The following is an 18806-nucleotide window of genomic DNA, read 5'->3' on the forward strand; positions in this document are numbered from 1 at the left end:
GCGTCCCTCCGCGCACGGGGTGCCCGCCAGCGCCGCCTCAGGGGCTGTCCGACGGGCGCGCGGCGCGAGAGGCGGAGCCTTGGCGCGGGGGCGGGGCGGCGCCTGGGGTCAGCTGACCCAGCAGTGGAGGCAGAACCCAGACACCCAGAAACCCGGCCGGGCGGCGGATCTGGACGAGGTGAGCCGGTTTGGGGCTGGGGGCGGGTACCAGCGGGTCGAGGCTCGGGTGCCTCCCTGCCACATCTTCACAGCGCCCCCTCCAGCCGCTGGACCGGCCTGGAGCTCCCGTTCTCGCCTTTGGAGCGCAGGATCCTAGGTGAGGATCTCAGCCGGGATTGGGTGGCCCTCGGGGGCCGTGTCCCCTTCCTTTGGGGCGACCAGCGTGGCCTCTCGGACGGGCCTGGCCAGGGTTTGGGCTCTGGGTCCCGGATTCTGATGGCTTTGTTTTCCCCTGGGCGGGCCTGGGGAGGGGGCCTCGCGGCGATGGAGCGCTGACCCCAGCGGCTGCCCTGTCATTATCCCCGCCAAACAGGCGGCCAGCGCTGGGCTGAGTCACGAGTTGGCCCAGAACCGGGAGGCCTGGAGTGGGTGGTATCCACAGCCGGGACGCTCCTCCCCTCTACGTATTCCCCAGGTCTGCAGGGAGCACAGATTGCGCCCTCCCGCCCCCATGCCCAGGACCGGTTTCCCAGTGTGTACGTGGGAGGCTGGATTTGAAAGTGTGAGGGTTGGCGCCAGTCTTGTCCATTCAGCCCTTGCTGAAGGCTGCTGTGTGCCAGGGGCCCTGTAGGGGGCTGGGGGGAGCACTACAGCCAGAACGGAATAATAGTCATCCGTGGAATAATAGTCATCACGCCGAGTGTCTACCCGGTGTCAGGCGCCGTTCTCCTCGCGTGGCCTGGGTTATCCCCGGTAGCTGTGCAGTCAGCCAGGGAGGTGGGCACTTGCATGTTCCCCGTTCTCAGGTTGGAACTCGAAGGCTGCATCACCTGCCCAAGAGTTCTGTACTTGTAGGCATCGGGCGGGCCAGTTCCGGAGTGGAGTGCTTCTCCTCATGCTTAGACCATCTGAGCTCATAACAAGATCTTCCCTTGTTTCTCTTCCTCCCCTCCTCCCCTCCTCTCTCCGTATTTTTACTGTGCCGCTGGCGTGTGCGGACTCCTAAGTTTCCAATTAGGTTGGAGGGGAAGATTGGGCTTAAAGAGTAATGATCGCCGAGGAGCGTCAGAAGCATTCCTCAGGCTTGTGGATGAGGGGAGAGGAGGAGGTGGCGGGTGGTGTCCAGCCAGCACTTGTAAAGCTTCTTGGAGAGGACAAGTGATAGCCTGATCTTAGTATCTCTACCGGGCCCTTCATGGGGAGGATAGCCCTAGGGCAGTGATGGCGAACCTATGACACGCGTGTCAGCACTGACACGCGTAGCCATTTCTGATGACACGCGGCCGCTGAGGCGGCCGCATGCCGAGGATGAAACATTTGCTGCTCCTGAGGATGAAACATATGCGAAATAATGTTTTTTCCTCAAAGTGACACACTACCCGAGTTATGCTCAGTTTTTTTGGTGAAGTTTGACACACCAAGCTCAAAAGGTTGCCCATCACTGCCCTAGGGGATGAGACAGCATGTGCAGAAATAAGCCTGGAGAATGACTATGAAAGACCTGGGCACGAGACAGGAAGTAAGGGGAGGGCAGTCCCCAAAGTACCTTGGGATCTGGTAGGTGAGGGTCCCTTGAGCAGACTCAGTGGAAAGCATTTCCTTGACTCAGCTGCGGGCTGGGAGAGAAGCTGGGTGTGGCAGGAGGTGCCTTCTCCAGCGCAGCCGTCCTCTGTGGCCACGTGCCTCAGACTCAGCCGGGGGAGCCTCTTAAACCCAAGGTCCCTGATCCCCAACCCAGACGTACTGATCCTGAATTTTGCACATGTGCCCTCCTTGATCCTAAGGCACCCCAGCTGTGGTCCTTGTCAACCCTACGAATGCCGTCAAGCTTTGTTGCAACTCTGGACATCCGTTCCCTCGGTGCTGTGAGACCAGGTGGGCCCATTTCCACAAGCCCGGCCTGCGGCCACACTGGTCCCTACTTGAGTCAGAACCTTGGGGTGACAGGCCCCATGCACAGCGGTCCTCAGAGGAAGGCCCTTTCTGTTCAGGGCTCAGGTGTGGCCTTGCCCATGGACTGGGGACCACCCACCTGGGCCCTGGGCCCTGTGAGCCAGGGTACATTCCTCAGGACACCTTCCTGCCTCACTGGGCATGTGTCCACCTCATTTCTTCCCAGCCTGGTGAAAAGAGGGAGTGAGAGAGTGGCCTGAGGGTCGCTGAGATACACAAAACAGCCACCACCAGGCACTGTCAGGCCCTGGCTTAGCGCTGTATGTGCATTTCATCTGCACGACGGCCCAAGGAGTGAGGCTCTTCTCCTCATTCTATGAACAGGCTCGGACAGGTTGTGTGCTTGTCCAAAGCCACTCGCCCTTATCTGTAAAATGGGGACGGCATTCCCCACCTCTCAGGAAAGTGCCGAGGATGGCAGTGTCCTAACATGTGATGAACTGCAGTGGCACGTTGGGGATCTATAAGAGGAGGGTGGGGGCAGTCCAATTCGGGGGTGGCTGGGGAGCAAAGGGACTTGATTTGAAACGCCTTCGGTGCTGGGGGCAGGACATCAGGTAAACGCCAGCAACATCAGCTGTGCTAAAGGTCATCAAGGTGCGTCACCCCGACACAGGAAGAGGCTTTCAGCCATGCCCGCTGGGCCCTGGAGATGCTGCTGGGAGCCAGGCAGACAGTGACCTCGGGTGCCCCTGTCCCGGCTCCGGGGCCTCTGCCCACTGCTGGTCGCATTAGGGCTGAGAGCCTAGAGCTTCCTGAGAAGAGAAGCTGACTCGCTTCCTTTGCCTTCCTGACACTCAGCTGTGACCTCAGCAGTTCCAGGGTCCAGTCCCGGTGACAGTCCATTGGGGCTGCCTGGCAGACACCATAGATGGGGTGGCTTATAACAACACAGGTCCGTTTGGTGCCAGCAGACTCACTGTCTGGGGAGGGTCCGCCTCCCATTCGTAGATGGCTGTCTTCTCACTGTGTCCTTCAGGGCAGAGAGGAAAAGAGAAAGTTCTCTCCTATCTCTCATAAGCCATGAATCCCATTCAGAAGGGCTCCGCCCTGCTGACCTGAGCACTTCCCAAAGGCCCCACCTCTTAAAGCCGTCACGCTGGGGGTTCGGTTGAATTTTGGAAGACATGAATGTTGGGTCTGTGGCACCGGGCGTCGCTTTAGGAGGATCCCAGGCCCCCTGGCAGGACTAGGAACTGGAGGGAGCTGGAGGAGCCTCGAGCTCACTCCTGAGGAAAACCCCTCCGAGCAGCGAGAAAAGGGGAAGCCTGCCTTGTGGCTGCGAGAGAAGCTGGGCAGGGAGGCCAGACCACAGGAGGGCTCGGCCCCGCCCAGGGACGCAGCGCCTGAGGCTGTGTGGCATGGTGGCCTTGAGCAGGGGTTTGGGTCCTGCTCCTCCTGGCTTTGACTCATGGCTCTGCCACTTCCTGGCTGGGAGGCCCTGGCCAGCCACTTCCCTGGCTCCTCGACTGGATCGAGCAGATAGGAGGACAGGATGCATACATGCAGGCAGGTAATGAGCACAGAGCTGGCACAGAGCTCAGCAGTGGGGCTGTGATGAATCTCCCTGGGAGGGGTGGCGCCACCTGGCCCTGCTTTCTCCTTTCTCTGGGGCTGTCACACAAGCAGTGGCTGCTCTCGTCACTGTGCAGGGTGCCCAGCACCGGGAGGGGCCTGCCCCGGAGCCAGCCATCTTCTGGCTTTGGCAGTGGTGAGAATGGGGAGGTGGCATGGGCTCCTTGCCAGCAGGCGTTCCACACAGGTGAGCTCCTGGGAGAATATGGCTTGAATCCCAGCCACCTGTGCAACCTCGGGGTTCACCTGGTCCTTACTGTTCACCTGCCTCATCTGACTTGTGATGGAAGATGTCCCAGCCTGCAGAGAACGTGTCTAAAGCGTTGACTTGAACCAAACTGACCACATATGCCTGAGAGCAAGGCCTCAAATGCTCTGGAGAAGGACAGCTTTGCGGTTTATTTTATGCCTGGGAGATTGAGGAGGGGACATAGGGAAGGTTACCTGAGGAGGGGAGAAAGCAGATTATAGGGTCATGTGCTTTCTTGAGCGTGGTTATGTCTGGAGGGGTGTTGCTTCCGGCATTTCAGTGGTGTTTTAACCCAGGAACAATGGACAGGGCTTAAAACCTCTCACTGAAGAAGTTATGTGCCTGGGCTGACTACCTACCCACCGTGACCTGCCCAGTTAGGAATTTATGACCAGATCACCCCGTGAGGTTACTTTCCACAGAACCCCCTTTCATTTCGCCCGCAGACCAGTGTCGGTGACAAGCCTACTCCGTGGGCCTGGTCTCAGCGGTTACAACCAAAGTGACATGTTGGGGGCCGAGCTCTCCACACTGTGTTTATGAGCTCATTGGGCCTCACAGATGTCTGAGGGGGGCGCTGTTATCACCCCATTTTACAGCTGAGGGAACTGAGGCGCAGCTGCCCATTAACGAGGGTGAAGGTGGGATGTGAAGGCCCTTGCCCCTGACTGTATGCCCAGCGCTCCCCGCACGCGCGGTTGACTCGGGCTTGCTTCGCTCTCTGTGCTTGAGGCTGATGGTGGCCTGTGGTCCGGGGCTCAGTCGGTGCCCCCAGGTGATAAGCTGGGGTGGGCTTAGGTTGGGGGCACCACGACAGCACCCCCACCTTCCACGGCTGAAGCCCCCTCTCTCTCCCTGTAGAGCCCTCGCCTGCCTCAGCGCCCAGCACCCTCCCGCCCCCCTCGCAGGATGGTCTGGAAGAAACTGGGCTCCGGCAACTTCTCCAGCTGCCCCAATGGCTCGCAGTGGATATGGGACGTGTTTGGTGAATGTGCCCAGGACGGCTGGGACGAGGCCAGTGTGGGCCTGGGCTTGATCTCCATTCTCTGCTTCGCCTCGTCCACTTTCCCGTGAGTAGCGCCAGGGTGGCGGGACCGTGTTCAGTGGCTTGAGAACTACCAGGCTCCTTCCCAAAGCTGGTACGCCACGTCATAGGCCCACGGAAGCACAGAAGGGCTGCACTAGGTGTGACACAGGAAGTCAAATGGAGACTGCCCTGGTCTCTGCCGGGCTTCCCCTTAGAGACACCCTGGGAGTCGCAGGGGAGGACGGGGTGGGGGGGGGGAGAGGCCACCCAGCAGGCGGTGATGTCAGGGCCCGTTGGAGCGGCCCTCAGGAGGCAGAGGGGACAGGTCCGGGTGGCTGATGGAGGCCGAGGGAGAGAGACTCCCTGAACTATCAGAGGAGCTGGCTGAGGCTTCCCCTTCCGGCCCCGGCAGAGCGCTGGCCCTGCCTGGGTCTGGCTGATTATCCCGTGAGGGGGGTCGAAGGCCTGGGGGGGCCCCAAGTGACGGCGGAAAGGGCAGCCACCTTCCTGCTCCTCCTCAGGCCCTGGCCTATCGTGGGTGTGACAAAACTATTTTACCTGCAATTTCTGGAGCTCGGTCAGGTCACAGCATCCTGAAGGAGCTAAGTGGGACGTGGCATAAACCTTAATTCAGGGCCTTCTCAGCCAGGCCTGTGCTGGGCCCTGTCCTTGCCCTCCGGAAGCCGGAGTCCAGGAGGGACCAAGGTGCTGGTGTCACAGAGGGTGCTGGTGCGCTCAGGCCAAGGAAGGCCCTGAGAGGAACCATGTCCTGAGCAGTGACAGATAAGGAGGTGGGCGAGCCATCTGCAAATGAGGAGCTCAAAGGAGAAAGCAGTCCCGGGGGAGCGAGACCGGAGCCCCGGGGTCTGGGTGTGAATCCTGCTCCCAGACTCCTGGCTGCGCACCTCCCCAGCCCGCAGTGAGGAGGGTCCTCAAAATACACCTGACCACAGGGGGGACTCTGAGGACTGAGTGAGTCTGTATACATGAAGGGCTCAGAACCGTGCCTGGTACCTGGACAGAGGTCCAAAGAAAGGGTCACAGTACCAGGGGCCCCTGGGAAATAGCCAAGGTGCTGACTGCCCCGGCGTTTGTACTGGAGAGCCAGGAGCCACAGCCCTGCCCCTGGAAGATAGCGGGCTGTGGCTGCCCATCATCTTATCGCCGCCCGTCCTGGAGATAGGGCAGCGGCCGTGCCTGGGCCTCGGGTTTGCTGCCACCACCGCCATCCTTTTCCCAAACTCCCTCCCCGCTTCGTAGAAGAAAGACTCTAGGCCCCCAGGGTGCTCGGAGGAGAGTGTGAGTAATGCCATGTCTGTCTGAGAACGTGCGCATCCCATCGAGTTCCTGGGTTGGCAGGGAGTCTCCCCAGTAAAAACCCCCAGTGGGCAAAGAGGCTCGCGAGGACCCTGCCTGCAGGGCTCCCAGTGACCTTGGCCTCTGCTGCCCCTGCCCCACCACCCTGTGGTGGTCTCATCTGGGGGCCGTTCCCGTGTTGACCCTCCGAGGCGATGTCACAGCCCTCGGCCCCTGAGCACGCGTCTCCTTCTCTGCCACAGGCAGTACATCAAGGCCTGCAAGACGGGCAACATGGACCAGGCCCTGTCCCTGTGGTTTCTCCTGGGCTGGATTGGTGGAGACTCCTGCAACCTCATCGGCTCTTTCCTTGCTGACCAGCTGCCCCTGCAGGTGGGCCGGCCCCGGGGAGGGTGGGCTGCCTAGGATGGCCATGGCAGAGGCGGTGGGGGCACCCACAGGAGAGGCCCGGGCTCCGCAATCCTGACCTGTTGTTCCATCTTAGGAGGGCCCCGTGCTGTAGAGACAGCCCTGGGCCCTGCCACGCAGTATGGCAACGGGCCGGTCGCTGTCCTTCTCTGGGCCTCAGTTGCCCCATCTGTAAAATGACCACATCAAACCAGAGGATCACCAGAGCCTTTAACCTCTGGGGCGCTCTGATCCTGATGGAGCTCGGGGCGGGGGCGGGGGTGGGGCTGGAAGAGGAAAGTTTTCCCCGGAGAGGCCCAGGAGCCATCACTTTGTCCTGACAAGGGGAGCTAGCCACCCGTCCCCCCATCTGCCCGGGTCCAACACTGCGCCCACCTGCTCTCTAGTTCTGCCAGGTAGGAACTGCGACCCTCCTTTCCGGGTGAGCAGCCAGAAGCTCAGGGAGGGGACGCGACTTGCGCAGGGTCACCCGGCTGGGATGTGAGAGTGCTGCCCAGTGTCGGGGTGCGGTCCCCAGAGCCTGGGACTGAGCCCGCGCCCCTGCTTCTCTTGCAGACCTACACGGCGGTGTATTACGTCTTGGCAGACCTGGTGATGCTGTCCCTTTACTTTCACTACAAGTTTAAGAACCGCCCCTCTCCGTGTGAGTACGGCGGGCCCTCCGTGTTAGGCAGGCTAGGGGCAGCGGCAGTGTGAGAGGAAGCAGCTGCCCTATTGCCGGGTGATAAACCTCCGAAAGGCTTCCTCCGCCTTATCTGAAAGCCTGAGCCCTGATCGGCCAAGATAGGGGCCAAGGGCAATGAGCACATCCGGGCAGCACCACAGGGGCTGCCTTCACTCAAATTCCTATTCAGCAAACATGGCTTCCGCTGCTCCTCTGTGCCTGGCCCTGGGCTTGGAGCCGGGGAAACAGAGGAGGCCATAGCCGAGGTCAGAGCAAGGGCTGTGAGATGTGGCCCGAGGCACTGCTTTTGATAACCCCTCCCCCCCTTAGACCCTACTGCTGTCATCGTATCAATTTTACAACTGCAGGAGAAGGGTAGTGTTATTGCACCCATTCTACAGATGAGGGATTAAAGCTCAGAGAGGTTAGGTCACTTGCCCAAGGTCACACAGCCACCGAGGGGCAAGGCCGTGACTCTGATCCGTTGGCTGCCACTCAGATATCTAACTTCGGCTTCCCTCCTGCCTCATGTCCAGTGTCTGCCCCCATCAACTCCTTGCTCTTGTTCAGCCTGGGACTGGTGTGTACCACCCCGCTGCTGAGCAGCACTGCCTCCGTGGATGCCCCGAGGGAGGTCTTCCCGGGCCGGAAGCTCCTGTCTGTGGAGCCAGGCAATAAGGTGAGGTGTGGGTACGTGATGGTCGGGTGGAGGTGGGAGGCTAGCATCAAGGGCCCTCCCTGCAGGGCCACCTGGGCGGGGGGTTGCCCTCTAGGAGGGATCTTGGGGTTCTCCCTGCTAGGCACTGAGCACTCCCTTCTGCTTCCTCAGCCCTTCACTCAGCAGGAGGTCATTGGTTTTGTCATCGGCTCCATCTCCAGCGTACTGTACCTGTTCTCCCGGCTGCCTCAGATCCACACCAATGTGAGCCTTGAGCGGGGTGGGGCCGAGTGGAAGAGAAGAGCCGGCCTGGCAGCTCGGGCCTCTAGGTTCACGAGTAGCACAGAGCAGAAGGTCTGGGTCTACACTCACCGTTGGCTTGGGCAACCTAATCCAATTCTCCAAGCCTCGGTTTGTGCCTCTGGAAAATGGGCATGATGATGCCTGCCATCCAGGCACCCGTGTGACCTGTGTGACTCTCAGAAGTAGGAAGTCAGGTGAGAGGGAGGGGCTGAGCTTAGAGGCCTGAGAGGAGAGAAGGTGGAGAATCAGGGATGGGCGGGCAGAGGCAACGAGAGTCAGCGTGGGGCTGGAGGGCAGGGCATCATGGCAGCAGGCATAGCGCAGCCACAGTCTCCTGTGGACCTGGGCAGGGGGCTTGGAGAGGTGGCAGGAGTGAGGATGAGGAGTCGGGCCCTGGAGCGGGTTGTTCGTATGCTGTGCCCGAAAAGTCACACAGCGAAAAGTCAGATTTTTGACTCCACGCACAGTGTGACGGGGCAGATGGATACAGTCACCACCCAGGGTGACAAGAGCCGTTTGAGGTCTCTGACCCAACCCCCCCACCTCCAGTTCCTGCGGAAGTCCACCCAGGGCATCTCCTACTCGCTGTTCGCCTTGGTGATGCTGGGGAACACGCTGTACGGGATGAGTGTGCTGCTCAAGAACCCCGAGGAGGGCCAGAGCGAGGGCAGCTACGTGCTGCACCACCTGCCCTGGCTCGTGGGCAGCCTGGGCGTGCTGCTGCTCGACACCATCGTATCCTTCAGGGCGTGCAGGGCAGCCCCTGCCTGCTCGGGGCTTATCCACCCAGTCAGCCCTGCCTGCCATGCGTCCCGCCAGGCACTGGGCCCAGGAGTGAGCAAGAACTGGGTGGCCTTGCCCCAGGGAGCTTCCCGCTCTGGGAGGCAGACAGGATGCACTAATAGAATTCATTGCTTCGTTGCAATGACACTGAGGGCCACAGAGAAAAACTGAGTGTGTGACCAGCTCAGCTTGTGCGAAGGCCCCAGGAGTGGGGAGATCGGGCCAGGCAGGCCTGAGGAGCGAAGCTGGAGCGTGGAGACACGCGTGAGTTAGTCACCATAACGGGGTCACATTCTGGCTCTGTTCCCTCAGAGCTGTGGGACACGGGGAAACCGTGAGCCTCTCTGTGCTTCCGTGTCTTCATCGCATGGGGGAGGTAACCGTCACTGTCTCACCAAGATAATGGGGCGATTTCGTAAGGTGAGGCGTCGGGAAGGCTGCCCGCGGCCCAGCACAGCGCGTGCTCAGTAACTGTTTGCGGAGCGGCGGAGCGGGCCTTGTTTGGATCGCATTTGGGAGGAAGGAAGCATGGCCCTTGTTTGCACATCTGCCGAGTCCCTGCTGGCTGCCGTGCGGGATGTCTGACTCACCTGGAGCTAATCTAATACTGAATGTCAGCAAAAGCAAAGCGTGAGCTCTTAGTGCCTTCAGATGGCCCAGCCACTGGGTGAAACTCCCAGGTGGTGCAGGCGGGGAGGAAGGCCAGCTCATGGGGCTGGTCAGGGAGGACTGCCTGAGGGAGGAAGACCCTAGCGCTGGACTTGGAGGAGGACGTTGGGCTAGGGATTGAGGAGGGGGAGGCGCAGTGAGAGCAGAAGCTGGGAGGTCATCGCTGGCCCTTCCACCAGCCAGAGTGGGGCTGAGAGGGAGGGAAGAGGGCGCTCTGGATGGAGCCACGGGTCCCCGGGGGCAGGTCCAGCCCAGTCTGTGCTTGGTCAGGCCTTGACGTCGACCCCTCCAGATCTCCATCCAGTTCCTGGTGTACAGGAACGCCGCCACGTCCTCAGAGCACCAGCCCCTCCTCCCCGGCTGACAGGACCCAGGCCAAGCCCAGGTGACCGGGACCTCCAGATACCACTCAGGAAGAGGGAGGTGTGGGCAGTCACAGTGCCGAGGACCCTGGACTAGGCTGTGGAGGAAGCCAGGGTCGGGGCCTAGTGCTCCTGACCCAGCTGCCTACCCCCACACCTGCTGGGCTGACTCTTCCAGGAGCCAGACGGCCCCTAGGGCCAGCCTGCCCCTCCCACTCGGAACTCAACCCCCGGGGTCTGAGGCAGCTGCCCTGGGAGCTTTGATGGAGGGGCTGCAGCGGGGACCTCACCCCTGAAAAAACAGTGCAGCTGCCCCTCGCTCACCTACCTCATTCTGCTGCTCACCCCGGAGTGACACAGCCGTGGCCTGGTGTGCCCAGACTGTCCTGTGGACTGCACCAGCCTAGTAAACCGTACTTCCCAGCGAGGCTGTTCTGTCGCTCCTTCCCAAGATGCCGGGGTCTGGGCTGCTCTGAGCAGCAGTGGAGGGAGATTTGGGCCCCACCTTCCAGGGCCAGAGGATCAGCTGTCGGGGAGCCAAGCAAGAGGGGACCGAGTCTGCGGCTCGCCTCCCGGTGGCCTCATTTCTTCAACCTGCTTCTCGGTGACAGGCTCCACCCCTGGTGGTGGGACCAGCAAGAGTCCCTGCACCTCAGGGCTCAGGAGGAAGCACAACAGTTAAGTTTCAGATCTCGGTTCTGCATCTTAGCTTTTCCTCAGTGACTTTGAACTGTGAAATGGGATGACAGTATTACCACGTCGTATGTCCTTATGAGATGGTGTAATTATGGAGGTTAGCCCAACGTCTGGCACGTAGTAAGAGTTCCATACAGGTTAGCTTTGATCATTTTTAGTTGGAGGAGAGGGACAACCAGATCTCCCTGGAGATCCGGGAGACCTTCCTGGAGGAAGCAGCATGGCAGAAGGATGAGCAGGGGATAAACGGGGAAAGGTGGGAGTGTTGCTGGCCAGAGGAAAAGAAGGCGCAAGAGCGGGTGGGAAGGGAGGAGAGGAAGGCAGGGCTCAGTTTGTCTCCCGGATTCTGTTCTGAGTTCACTTCCTTGTTGGCAACGACCCTGTGGGTACCTGAGAACAGCCAGCTTCCCTCTGCTCTTGCCCTCACACCCTGCTCCAGGGTCCCAGCTTGTGGGAGCCATCCAGGCAGGCTGGGATGGAGGCCGTCCCTCAGCCTTTCTTTTGGAATCTTCCTCTTCCAGCCCCAGAGAAAGCACGGAGCTGAAAAAGGGGACACAGTCTCCTGGGGGCGGGGGGGGGGGGGGGCCGGGGGGCGTGCCACGGCCAATTTGGAGCAATTTGTGCAGCACAGTTCTCCACCCTCGGCCCTTGCTGTGGTCGAAGTCTGGGATGGGGGTGAACCAGCTCTGGTCCCTGCCAGTAAGAAGGGCAGAACTTGCCAGGCCCTCCCTGGCAAGAAGGGGTGTTACCAGAAGGTACCAAGTGCCATAGGAATGAGGAGGCTCCATGGCGGAGTGGCCTGGAGCTGAATGGTGAAGGCAGAGGGAAGGAATTGCACGACGGCCTGGAGTGGGAGTCTGGGCTGCTCCCAGGTGGGGTTTGGGGGCAGGCAGTGGAGTGGCTCACAGCAGGAGGCTGGGTTTGGTTGGGGGAAGAGAGGAGGGAGCTGGGGCTGGGGAGACTAGAGACAGGGCACCTCTGAGGTTCAGGTGGGCAGTGAGGGCCAGTCTCCCCCAGCCTGTCGGGAGGCATGCCTGCAAACCCTGTGTGTAACCTGGCATGCGACTGAGGTTTACTGAGCACTTGCTGTGTGGGGGGGCCTCTCGCATATGATGGCCATTTCACAGAGAACCAGGCTTTGAGGAGTTAAGCAACTTGCCCGAGGTCGCCCAGCTAAGCCTGGCAGCTGTTTGAACCGCATTAGGTCCCTCAGCTACAGGGGTCATCCCACACCTGGTGCCTTCCCTCCCCCTGGCTAGGGCCTGGCGGTCCAGCCTCAGCCTTGCCCTGGCGGGGCGGGGCGCGGGGGGCGGGGGGGGGGGAGGTGGAGGGGGGCAGCCAACCCTGCTGGGCTCAGGCCCCTTTCCCACCATTCTGAGCAGCGACTTCCACAGCCTCTGGTCTGTGCAGTGGAAGGTGCCCTAGGCCCAGCTGGCTCTGCGCCCCGCCCCCCCCAACCCCTCAGGGCTGTGACCTGGCCGGATGATGCTGGTCACCTGAGCCAGGAGGCGCCTCCCAGCCTGAAGACTGGGGCTCAGTATGGCAGCACGAACCCCTGAACTAGAGCTGGGTGGGGAAGAAAGATGAAATATCACAGCCCCACCCTGGGAACCCTTCTCTGAGGGGTGATAGCACCCCTTCCACCTCAGGAAGCCCCAGTCTGATGGGGAGACGTGGGCCCTGCCCTGGGAGTGCCTGTCAGATGGAGAACGTGGTTGTGGTGGCTGAATAAGATGGGCTTGCAGGCTCGTGCCCCAGCACCTGGCAGTGGGAGGTGCCTGGTAAATAAACGGTGGCTACTTGAGCGTATCCACTACCCAGCACAAGCCTCTGGTCTGTGCGGGGGCAGGTGCCTCTGGGAAGGTTAATTCCTCCCTAGAGCGGAAGGGCCAGTCTGACGGGTTCCATTGCATGGCGGCCATGCTTGCTGGAGTGGGGCCTCTGGGTGGAAGGTACCCGGTGGATTTCCTTTCTCCCCTGGGCTCACCCCTCTTGCTTCCTGCTGCAGGCAAGGGTGCTTGGGTTGCTCATCTCTAGCTGTGGCCTAACTATCGAATGAGATGCTGATTATGAAAACGCCTTGATTAATATCTGGCCCTGTGGACCCACACCTGGGGACAGGGACGGGGGGAGGGACAGGAACAGCTGGCTGGCAGGTGGCACTCTGCAAAAAGCAGAAGGAACTACCCAACCCAGGGCCCGTCCCCAGGCCCTCCCAGCCCGGGGTTCCCCCTGGTTATTCCTCGAACCTGGGATTTCCGAAGCCACAGCTTGGGCAACATCTCAGTCCCCAAAGCTGAGAAAGGGGAGAAATCCACAACTCGACCCTCTCCTCACACCTTCTCCTGTTGGACTTGGCTCTTACCGGAGCTGGATGGTGGGACCCCAGAGGTCCCTGGTAAACAGCCAGGTGCTGAGTCCCAGATGTCCCGGCAGTGTCAGCTCTATGGCCGGGAGGGGGGGATGGCCTTTTGCTTCAGATGAACTCAATTCAACTAATAACGACAGATCAGTTCCTCGGCCCTGTGACAGCCCTGAGGACACAGCCACCCCCCAGCACATGTAGTTAATAAGGACTTCCCCGCCCACTCTAGATGGTATGGGCAGAGACTTCTCTCCTGGTCACCACTGTATCCCCAGTACACAGAAGGTGCTCAATAAATGGTGAATGAATTGAGTGAGTGGAGTGAATGCCTGAAACACTGTCCCTCAAGGGACCCTTAGTCAGTGAAGAAGGCATGGAACCCCCTAAGCACAAAACTATTGAATTTGTACACTTTAAGTGGGCAAATTGGCAGACATGTGAATCATCACTCAATAAAGCTCTTGGAAAAAATAGAGAATTGGCTATTATTAAAACTTGAGTGGGAAGTTGTAGGTAATGAGAACGTATTACTGTCTTGCAACATTCCTACTCAATGTAGTCATTACACAGTCACCTGAAGGCCTACTATGCACGAGGAACTGGTGGTCAGGTGAGAGGGGTAAAGGATTTCATTCACTAGAGCAGCGATTTTCAACCTTTTCCCCCTCATGGCACACAAACTAATTACTAAAATTCTGCAGCACACTGAAAAATATATTTTTTGCCGATCTGACAAAAAGAATAGGTAAATTTTGATTCCTTCACACCAGATGGCTATTGTGTTGGCTGTTGCCATGTTTTTATTCGACAGTCTAAGGGAAAAGAGGTCAGTGCCCCTGACTAAACAGGTATTGCATGTTTTAAAAATTCTTGCAGCACACTGGCTGAATATCTCTGCACTAGACCGAAGAGATAGAGACTTCAGACACATGGTATATATATATACCATGTGTCTGTCCATTCCTCAGAACATTTACTGAGCACTTACTCCAAGTTGAAAAGTTTCACAAAGTAGCAAGAGGGATGAGGATGTCTATGTAGTAATAGTTTTAAAGATAAGGAAATATCTAAGAATAGAACATAAAACCTTAAAATATACCACATTTAAATATATTTCAGAGACTTGATTTCTTTAAATTACGAGGTTATATATATAAAATGTGTATAGTCTCGCCCAACCGGCATGGCTCAGTGGTTGAACATCAACATACGAACCAGGAGGTCATGGCTCAATTCCTGGTCAGGCACATGCCTGGGTTGTGGGCTCGATCCCCTTTGCGGGGGAGGGGTAGTGAAAGAGGCAGCCAATCAATGAATCTCATCATTGATGTTTCTATCTCCCTCTTCCTCTCTGAAATCAATAAAAACATATTTTTAAAAATGTCTATAGTCTCCGTGTTGTTGTTTAAAAGGCTACTTGAACAATCTGAGAAATGATACAAATTATAATGAAACAAGAAAAAAATAGCACCAACTGGTTATTAAAAAAAAGTACCTGTTGAATGACTCACCAGTTTCCTATAGGGCCGCAAAGTGAATTGCAAAATCAGTAACAAAGTCCTCCAAGTATTTGTAGGAAGCAGATGTTCTGGGTGAAGTAACATGACAAGGTGTTAAGTAACCTTGGTTTTCCTACTGAAGGTTTTACAAATTTTAGTTATCCTGAGAAAATAATTATAAAATGAAATTTTTAACACTTAAATTCTAGAGTATATAATTTATAACATTTACTTACAGTGTTTGGAATGAGACATACTTGTTAAGAATTGGCTATACAGGCTTACAAACAAACGCTTGCAAGCAAAAGATTCTCTTGGCCCCCTGCTTACTGTTAAGAGGAGGAGACAGGCCTGCCTCTGGCTTGAGATGAGGGTTCCCAGGCCCAGCGACTGGCCCCAAGTAGGTGCTCACCACAGGTCCCCTCTCTCCTCCAGCCCCTTGAGTGTCCACTGGTTCCCAGAGCAGCGGTGCACTCAGTAAGCGACAGGCCGGCTGCGGCGGGCTCCCAGGAGGGAAGGGAAAGGTGAACCAGTGAACCATCCAGGCTGCTCCAGGGGTCTCGGGGAACAGGAAACCTTCCAAGTGGGAATGAAACTGTTCCAACTTATCAGTCTCTCAAGAGAGAACATCTTTTTTTTTTTTTTTTTAAATATATTTTATTGATTTTTTACAGAGAGGAAGGGAGAGGGATAGAGAGAAACATCAATGAGAGAGAAACATGGATCAGCTGCCTCCTGCACACCCCCCACTGGGGATGTGCCCGCAACCAAGGTACGTGCCCTTGACTGGAATCGAACCTGGGACCTTTCAGTCAGCAGGCCGACGCTTTATCCACTGAACCAAACCGGTTTTGGCAAGAGAGAACATCTTAATCGGCTTAGCGTGGGTCATGCCAGGGAGAGGAGAGAAGGCCATGACTGCAGGGCACCAGGCTCCATGGAGGGGGTGGCACCAAAGAGAAGGGCCTGGAGGCCAAGTCCGCCATGCCTGCCCACCCCGCCAGCGGAGGAGGGTCTCACAGGCCTGCCACACAGCAGCTGCGTGGTCAGTGATGTGAATGGAGACAGGCAATCTTGGAATCTGCAGCCCCAGAAGCTGACCTGTTAAGATGACAGCAAGGGGGCAGGTGGGAGGGCCTTGGGGAGACAGGGAATGCCGGGGTTACCCACCTGAGCCCTCACACTTGGAGAGATGGAGACCACCGTCCCAGGGTGCCAGGGGTTCATGCAGCCCAGACCAGAAGGCTGGCTCCTGCCACCCTGCCTCACCAAGGCTGCCTCCTGTTATCGGGCACAAAGGGCAGCTGCGGGAAGCATCTAGTGAGCCCGTGGGGGTGGAGGGGCTGCCCTAATGCTGCCAAGCCCCGAGTCTGCCACCTGCAGCTTGTGGACCCCGAGGGCTAGTCAACCACCCGGGGCGCCTTTGCCTGCGTGAGGGGCCCTGCAGCCACCAAGCTCGCCTCTGCGCGGAGAAAGGAGTGGCTGGGAGGTGGCCCTGAGCCAGGCTACAAACACTCCTTTTGCTTTTCCTTCACCTAAGAAACCTGCTGTCACAGCCCACTGTTCCCTCACCAGCCTGACTTAGCATCAAAACAAGAGCAGTGACGCCTCCCATGGAAGATTCTGGAAGGCAGAGGAAGATCAGGCCTGGCATACATGACAGTCACAATTTCTGGGTTTCAAGTGTTATTTTTGGTCACATGATTGAACACCTATCAAAAGGAAAATCATTTATTCACCACTGTGTGCCAGGCACTCTGCTGCCATCACCCCACGAGGCTGTCACCCCAGATCCACATAGGCAGTGCCTCTGGGCCACGCACCGAGGGTCCCCAGCTGCCACATGCGGAGCTGTATGGCCAGGGCCCGCTTCTCTCCAGCTTGACCTCGGCACCTGGCCCTTGGAAGGAACCGAGTGTGGGGGCTCCTCCTGTTCCTATTTCCATCTCAATGAAGATGTCCCACCTGAACCTTCTTGTCAGGACAAGCAGAGCGGGTCAGAGGTGTCACGGTTCCAGGCACCTCAAACCAGAGGGGACAGTCGGGGTGTGGGCCCAACTGCGGCCCCGTGGCCTCTGCAGCTGTGAGGCCTTGGGTGCCTTCCCTCAGCTTCCTCCAAAGGCTGAGAGTGAGGATAGTGCCGGGTGTGCGCGGACCCTCAGAGTAGGTGTTTGCGAAGATGAAAGGAAAGTGGGGAGCAGAGAGGAAAGCCCCGACCTCCCACTTCATGACTGGTGTGACTTCAAGTAGCCCCAGGGCTGCGGGGCAGGTGGGGCTGGGGACTCCGGGAGGGAGGGGTCGAGAAGCAGCTGGGGGCTCTGCAAAGACCCCTTTTCTTCTCGCTCCAGAAAAGCCCACACTCCCTCCACCCCACACGCGGCTGAGCCCGCCACGCGCCCCCACCTGGGGTCAGCCCTCGTGACCAAGGCCACACATGCTTGCAAAGTGAGGCAGGTGAGAAACAACACGAGGCCAGCGCTGCGTCCCAGTTTCTTTTTATTTATTTTTTTGTTCTTTTTTACCTTTTTTTTTTTTAAGTATGGAAGCTCAAGTATAAGATGTAGATTTTTTTTTTAAGCTTTACAAAAAAAACAAAATAAAACAAAAAACTCCTTTTGCATTCCATAAAAATTGACAGAAAAGCACCTGGCCAGAAGAGCAGACGGTCGCAGGCCCCCCGCGCCCCATAATGTGGTCTCTGAGGCCGGGGGCCAGGCGTGCAGGACAGTGCTGAGGGCCACCTCTCCTTCCTCCCAGAGCTGTCCCCTGCTCCCCATCCCAACCCCAAGCAACTCCCAAACACACGTGGAATCAGATTTCCAGTTTTTCTTCTTTCACACACCACAGTTATTTCATAAAATTTTTTTGTTTTACATTTTTTACACCAATGTAACAAAAAGGTGGGAAGGAAGGGGAGGCAGACAGACAGTGTATTTTATGCCTATAAATGGGGGGGTGGAGCCTGGGCAAACAAAACACACATGGTCTCTATGGAAACATCGAGTTCTGATAGCAAAACGTGGTGGGAAGCAGGCCTTGGAGACGGAGAGGGTATTAGCGGCTTTATTCTCAGGGTGTGATGGCGCTGTGCAGGTCGGTGACGCAGGTGTTGTGTGACCTGTCGGGGAGGAAAGGGACAGGGAAGGGAGCAGAAAACGAGTTTTCTAAGAAAGGGATCTAACGAGTGCATGGCATGTCCGGTTAGCGTGAAGCAGAGGTTTAACATTGCTGCTTTCTCTTCAAAGCCTCCACCAGGTCGTTCTTAAGAGCTTCTTGTTTTGATTTGTCTGCAAAAGTCTGCACAGACCTGCCAGGGAGGAAAAGAAGTATTAGCAGGCTTCTCAGGAAGAGGTGTGGCGAGGGTCTGGGTCACTGGGCAGCACCGGGCCCCTCTAGAGGTGAGAGCAGGGCCAGAGGCCACACCCTCAGCACCACGCCAGCCCCTCAGAGAGGCCCAGGGCCCACTCCACCTGGACTAATGCTCAGCTTTGCACCAGGCTGGGTGACTCGGCCACAGCTCCAGGACCCTGGTCCACTCCTCTGGACCATGAGGACCGCGTTACAAAGCTCCCTCTCACTGCACCCGGCCCAGAGGAGGCTCGATGCTGCCCCACGAGTGCAGGGGGCACGGCACCCCCCTTAGCGAGGGTTTAAGAACCAGCGCCCGGACATCTGAGCACACTGTGTTCACAGCCAGGACGAGTGCTTTCAGGGTTTTGCTATGAGGCTCCATCAGCTGTTAACTTGGCCAAGAAAAGCCTCACCCTGGATTTTGAGAGGCAGCAGGGAACCGAGGTGAGGCCCGGGGTCCCTGCTGTCAAGGCCTGGTTTGTGGGAAATGAGTGCATCCCCGCACAGCAGTCACACTGCTCGACAGAGCTCGCAAGCAGGCTCCTGGAGGCTGTACAACTCAAAGCGCTTTCACACACGTTCTCATAACGCTCACAGCGTCCAGGAGGCAGTGCGATTTCCAATTTACAGGTAAGGAAACGGGAGGCTCCGAAAATGCCGCTGGCAACGCCTCAAATGATCACTTTGTCAGCTTTACCCAACGTTTTGGTTAACCAAGAACCTGTTAATAGTTTTATTGATGCGCTTCCAATAGTTCTCAAGCAGCA

The 18806-nt window shown here is 57.8% G+C and overlaps 2 protein-coding genes across 6 annotated transcripts in view; one reads left to right on the plus strand and one right to left on the minus strand.

The window, feature by feature from the left end:
* Positions 1-5: 5 nt before the first annotated feature.
* Positions 6-16450, plus strand: SLC66A1 (solute carrier family 66 member 1). 3 transcript variants are annotated; one of them, XM_054721426.1, is made up of 8 exons: positions 6-316; positions 4799-5007; positions 6524-6653; positions 7245-7332; positions 7890-8032; positions 8183-8275; positions 8864-9049; positions 16245-16450. In XM_054721426.1, the coding sequence occupies exons 2-8, from the start codon at positions 4847-4849 to the stop codon at positions 16266-16268; spliced, it is 825 nt and encodes a 274-aa protein (XP_054577401.1). In that variant the 5' UTR covers positions 6-316; positions 4799-4846; the 3' UTR covers positions 16269-16450. The 3 variants fall into 3 exon arrangements, with proteins under 3 accessions (XP_054577401.1, XP_008146369.2, XP_054577400.1); XM_008148147.3 differs by lacking the exon at positions 16245-16450 and adding an exon at positions 10059-11379; XM_054721425.1 differs by lacking the exon at positions 16245-16450 and adding an exon at positions 10059-11379 and having other exon boundaries at positions 6-178.
* Positions 16451-17167: 717 nt separating this feature from the next.
* The window catches only part of CAPZB (capping actin protein of muscle Z-line subunit beta), a 122756-nt gene continuing 121117 nt past the window's right edge, over positions 17168-18806 (minus strand). For 2 of the 3 annotated variants that reach the window (XM_008148145.3, XM_028155465.2), the window contains exon 10: positions 17915-17995. Coding sequence is in view for 1 of the 3 variants with exons in the window: in XM_008148144.3 (XP_008146366.1) it covers positions 17908-17995 (88 nt within the window). In the remaining 2 variants the exon portion in view is untranslated. Of the gene's footprint in view, positions 17996-18806 lie in introns of all 3 variants that reach the window. The other variant, XM_008148144.3, reaches the window with a different exon arrangement.

This window comes from Eptesicus fuscus, chromosome 9 (assembly GCF_027574615.1).
Source record: "Eptesicus fuscus isolate TK198812 chromosome 9, DD_ASM_mEF_20220401, whole genome shotgun sequence".
NCBI classification, from domain to species: Eukaryota; Metazoa; Chordata; class Mammalia; order Chiroptera; family Vespertilionidae; genus Eptesicus; species Eptesicus fuscus.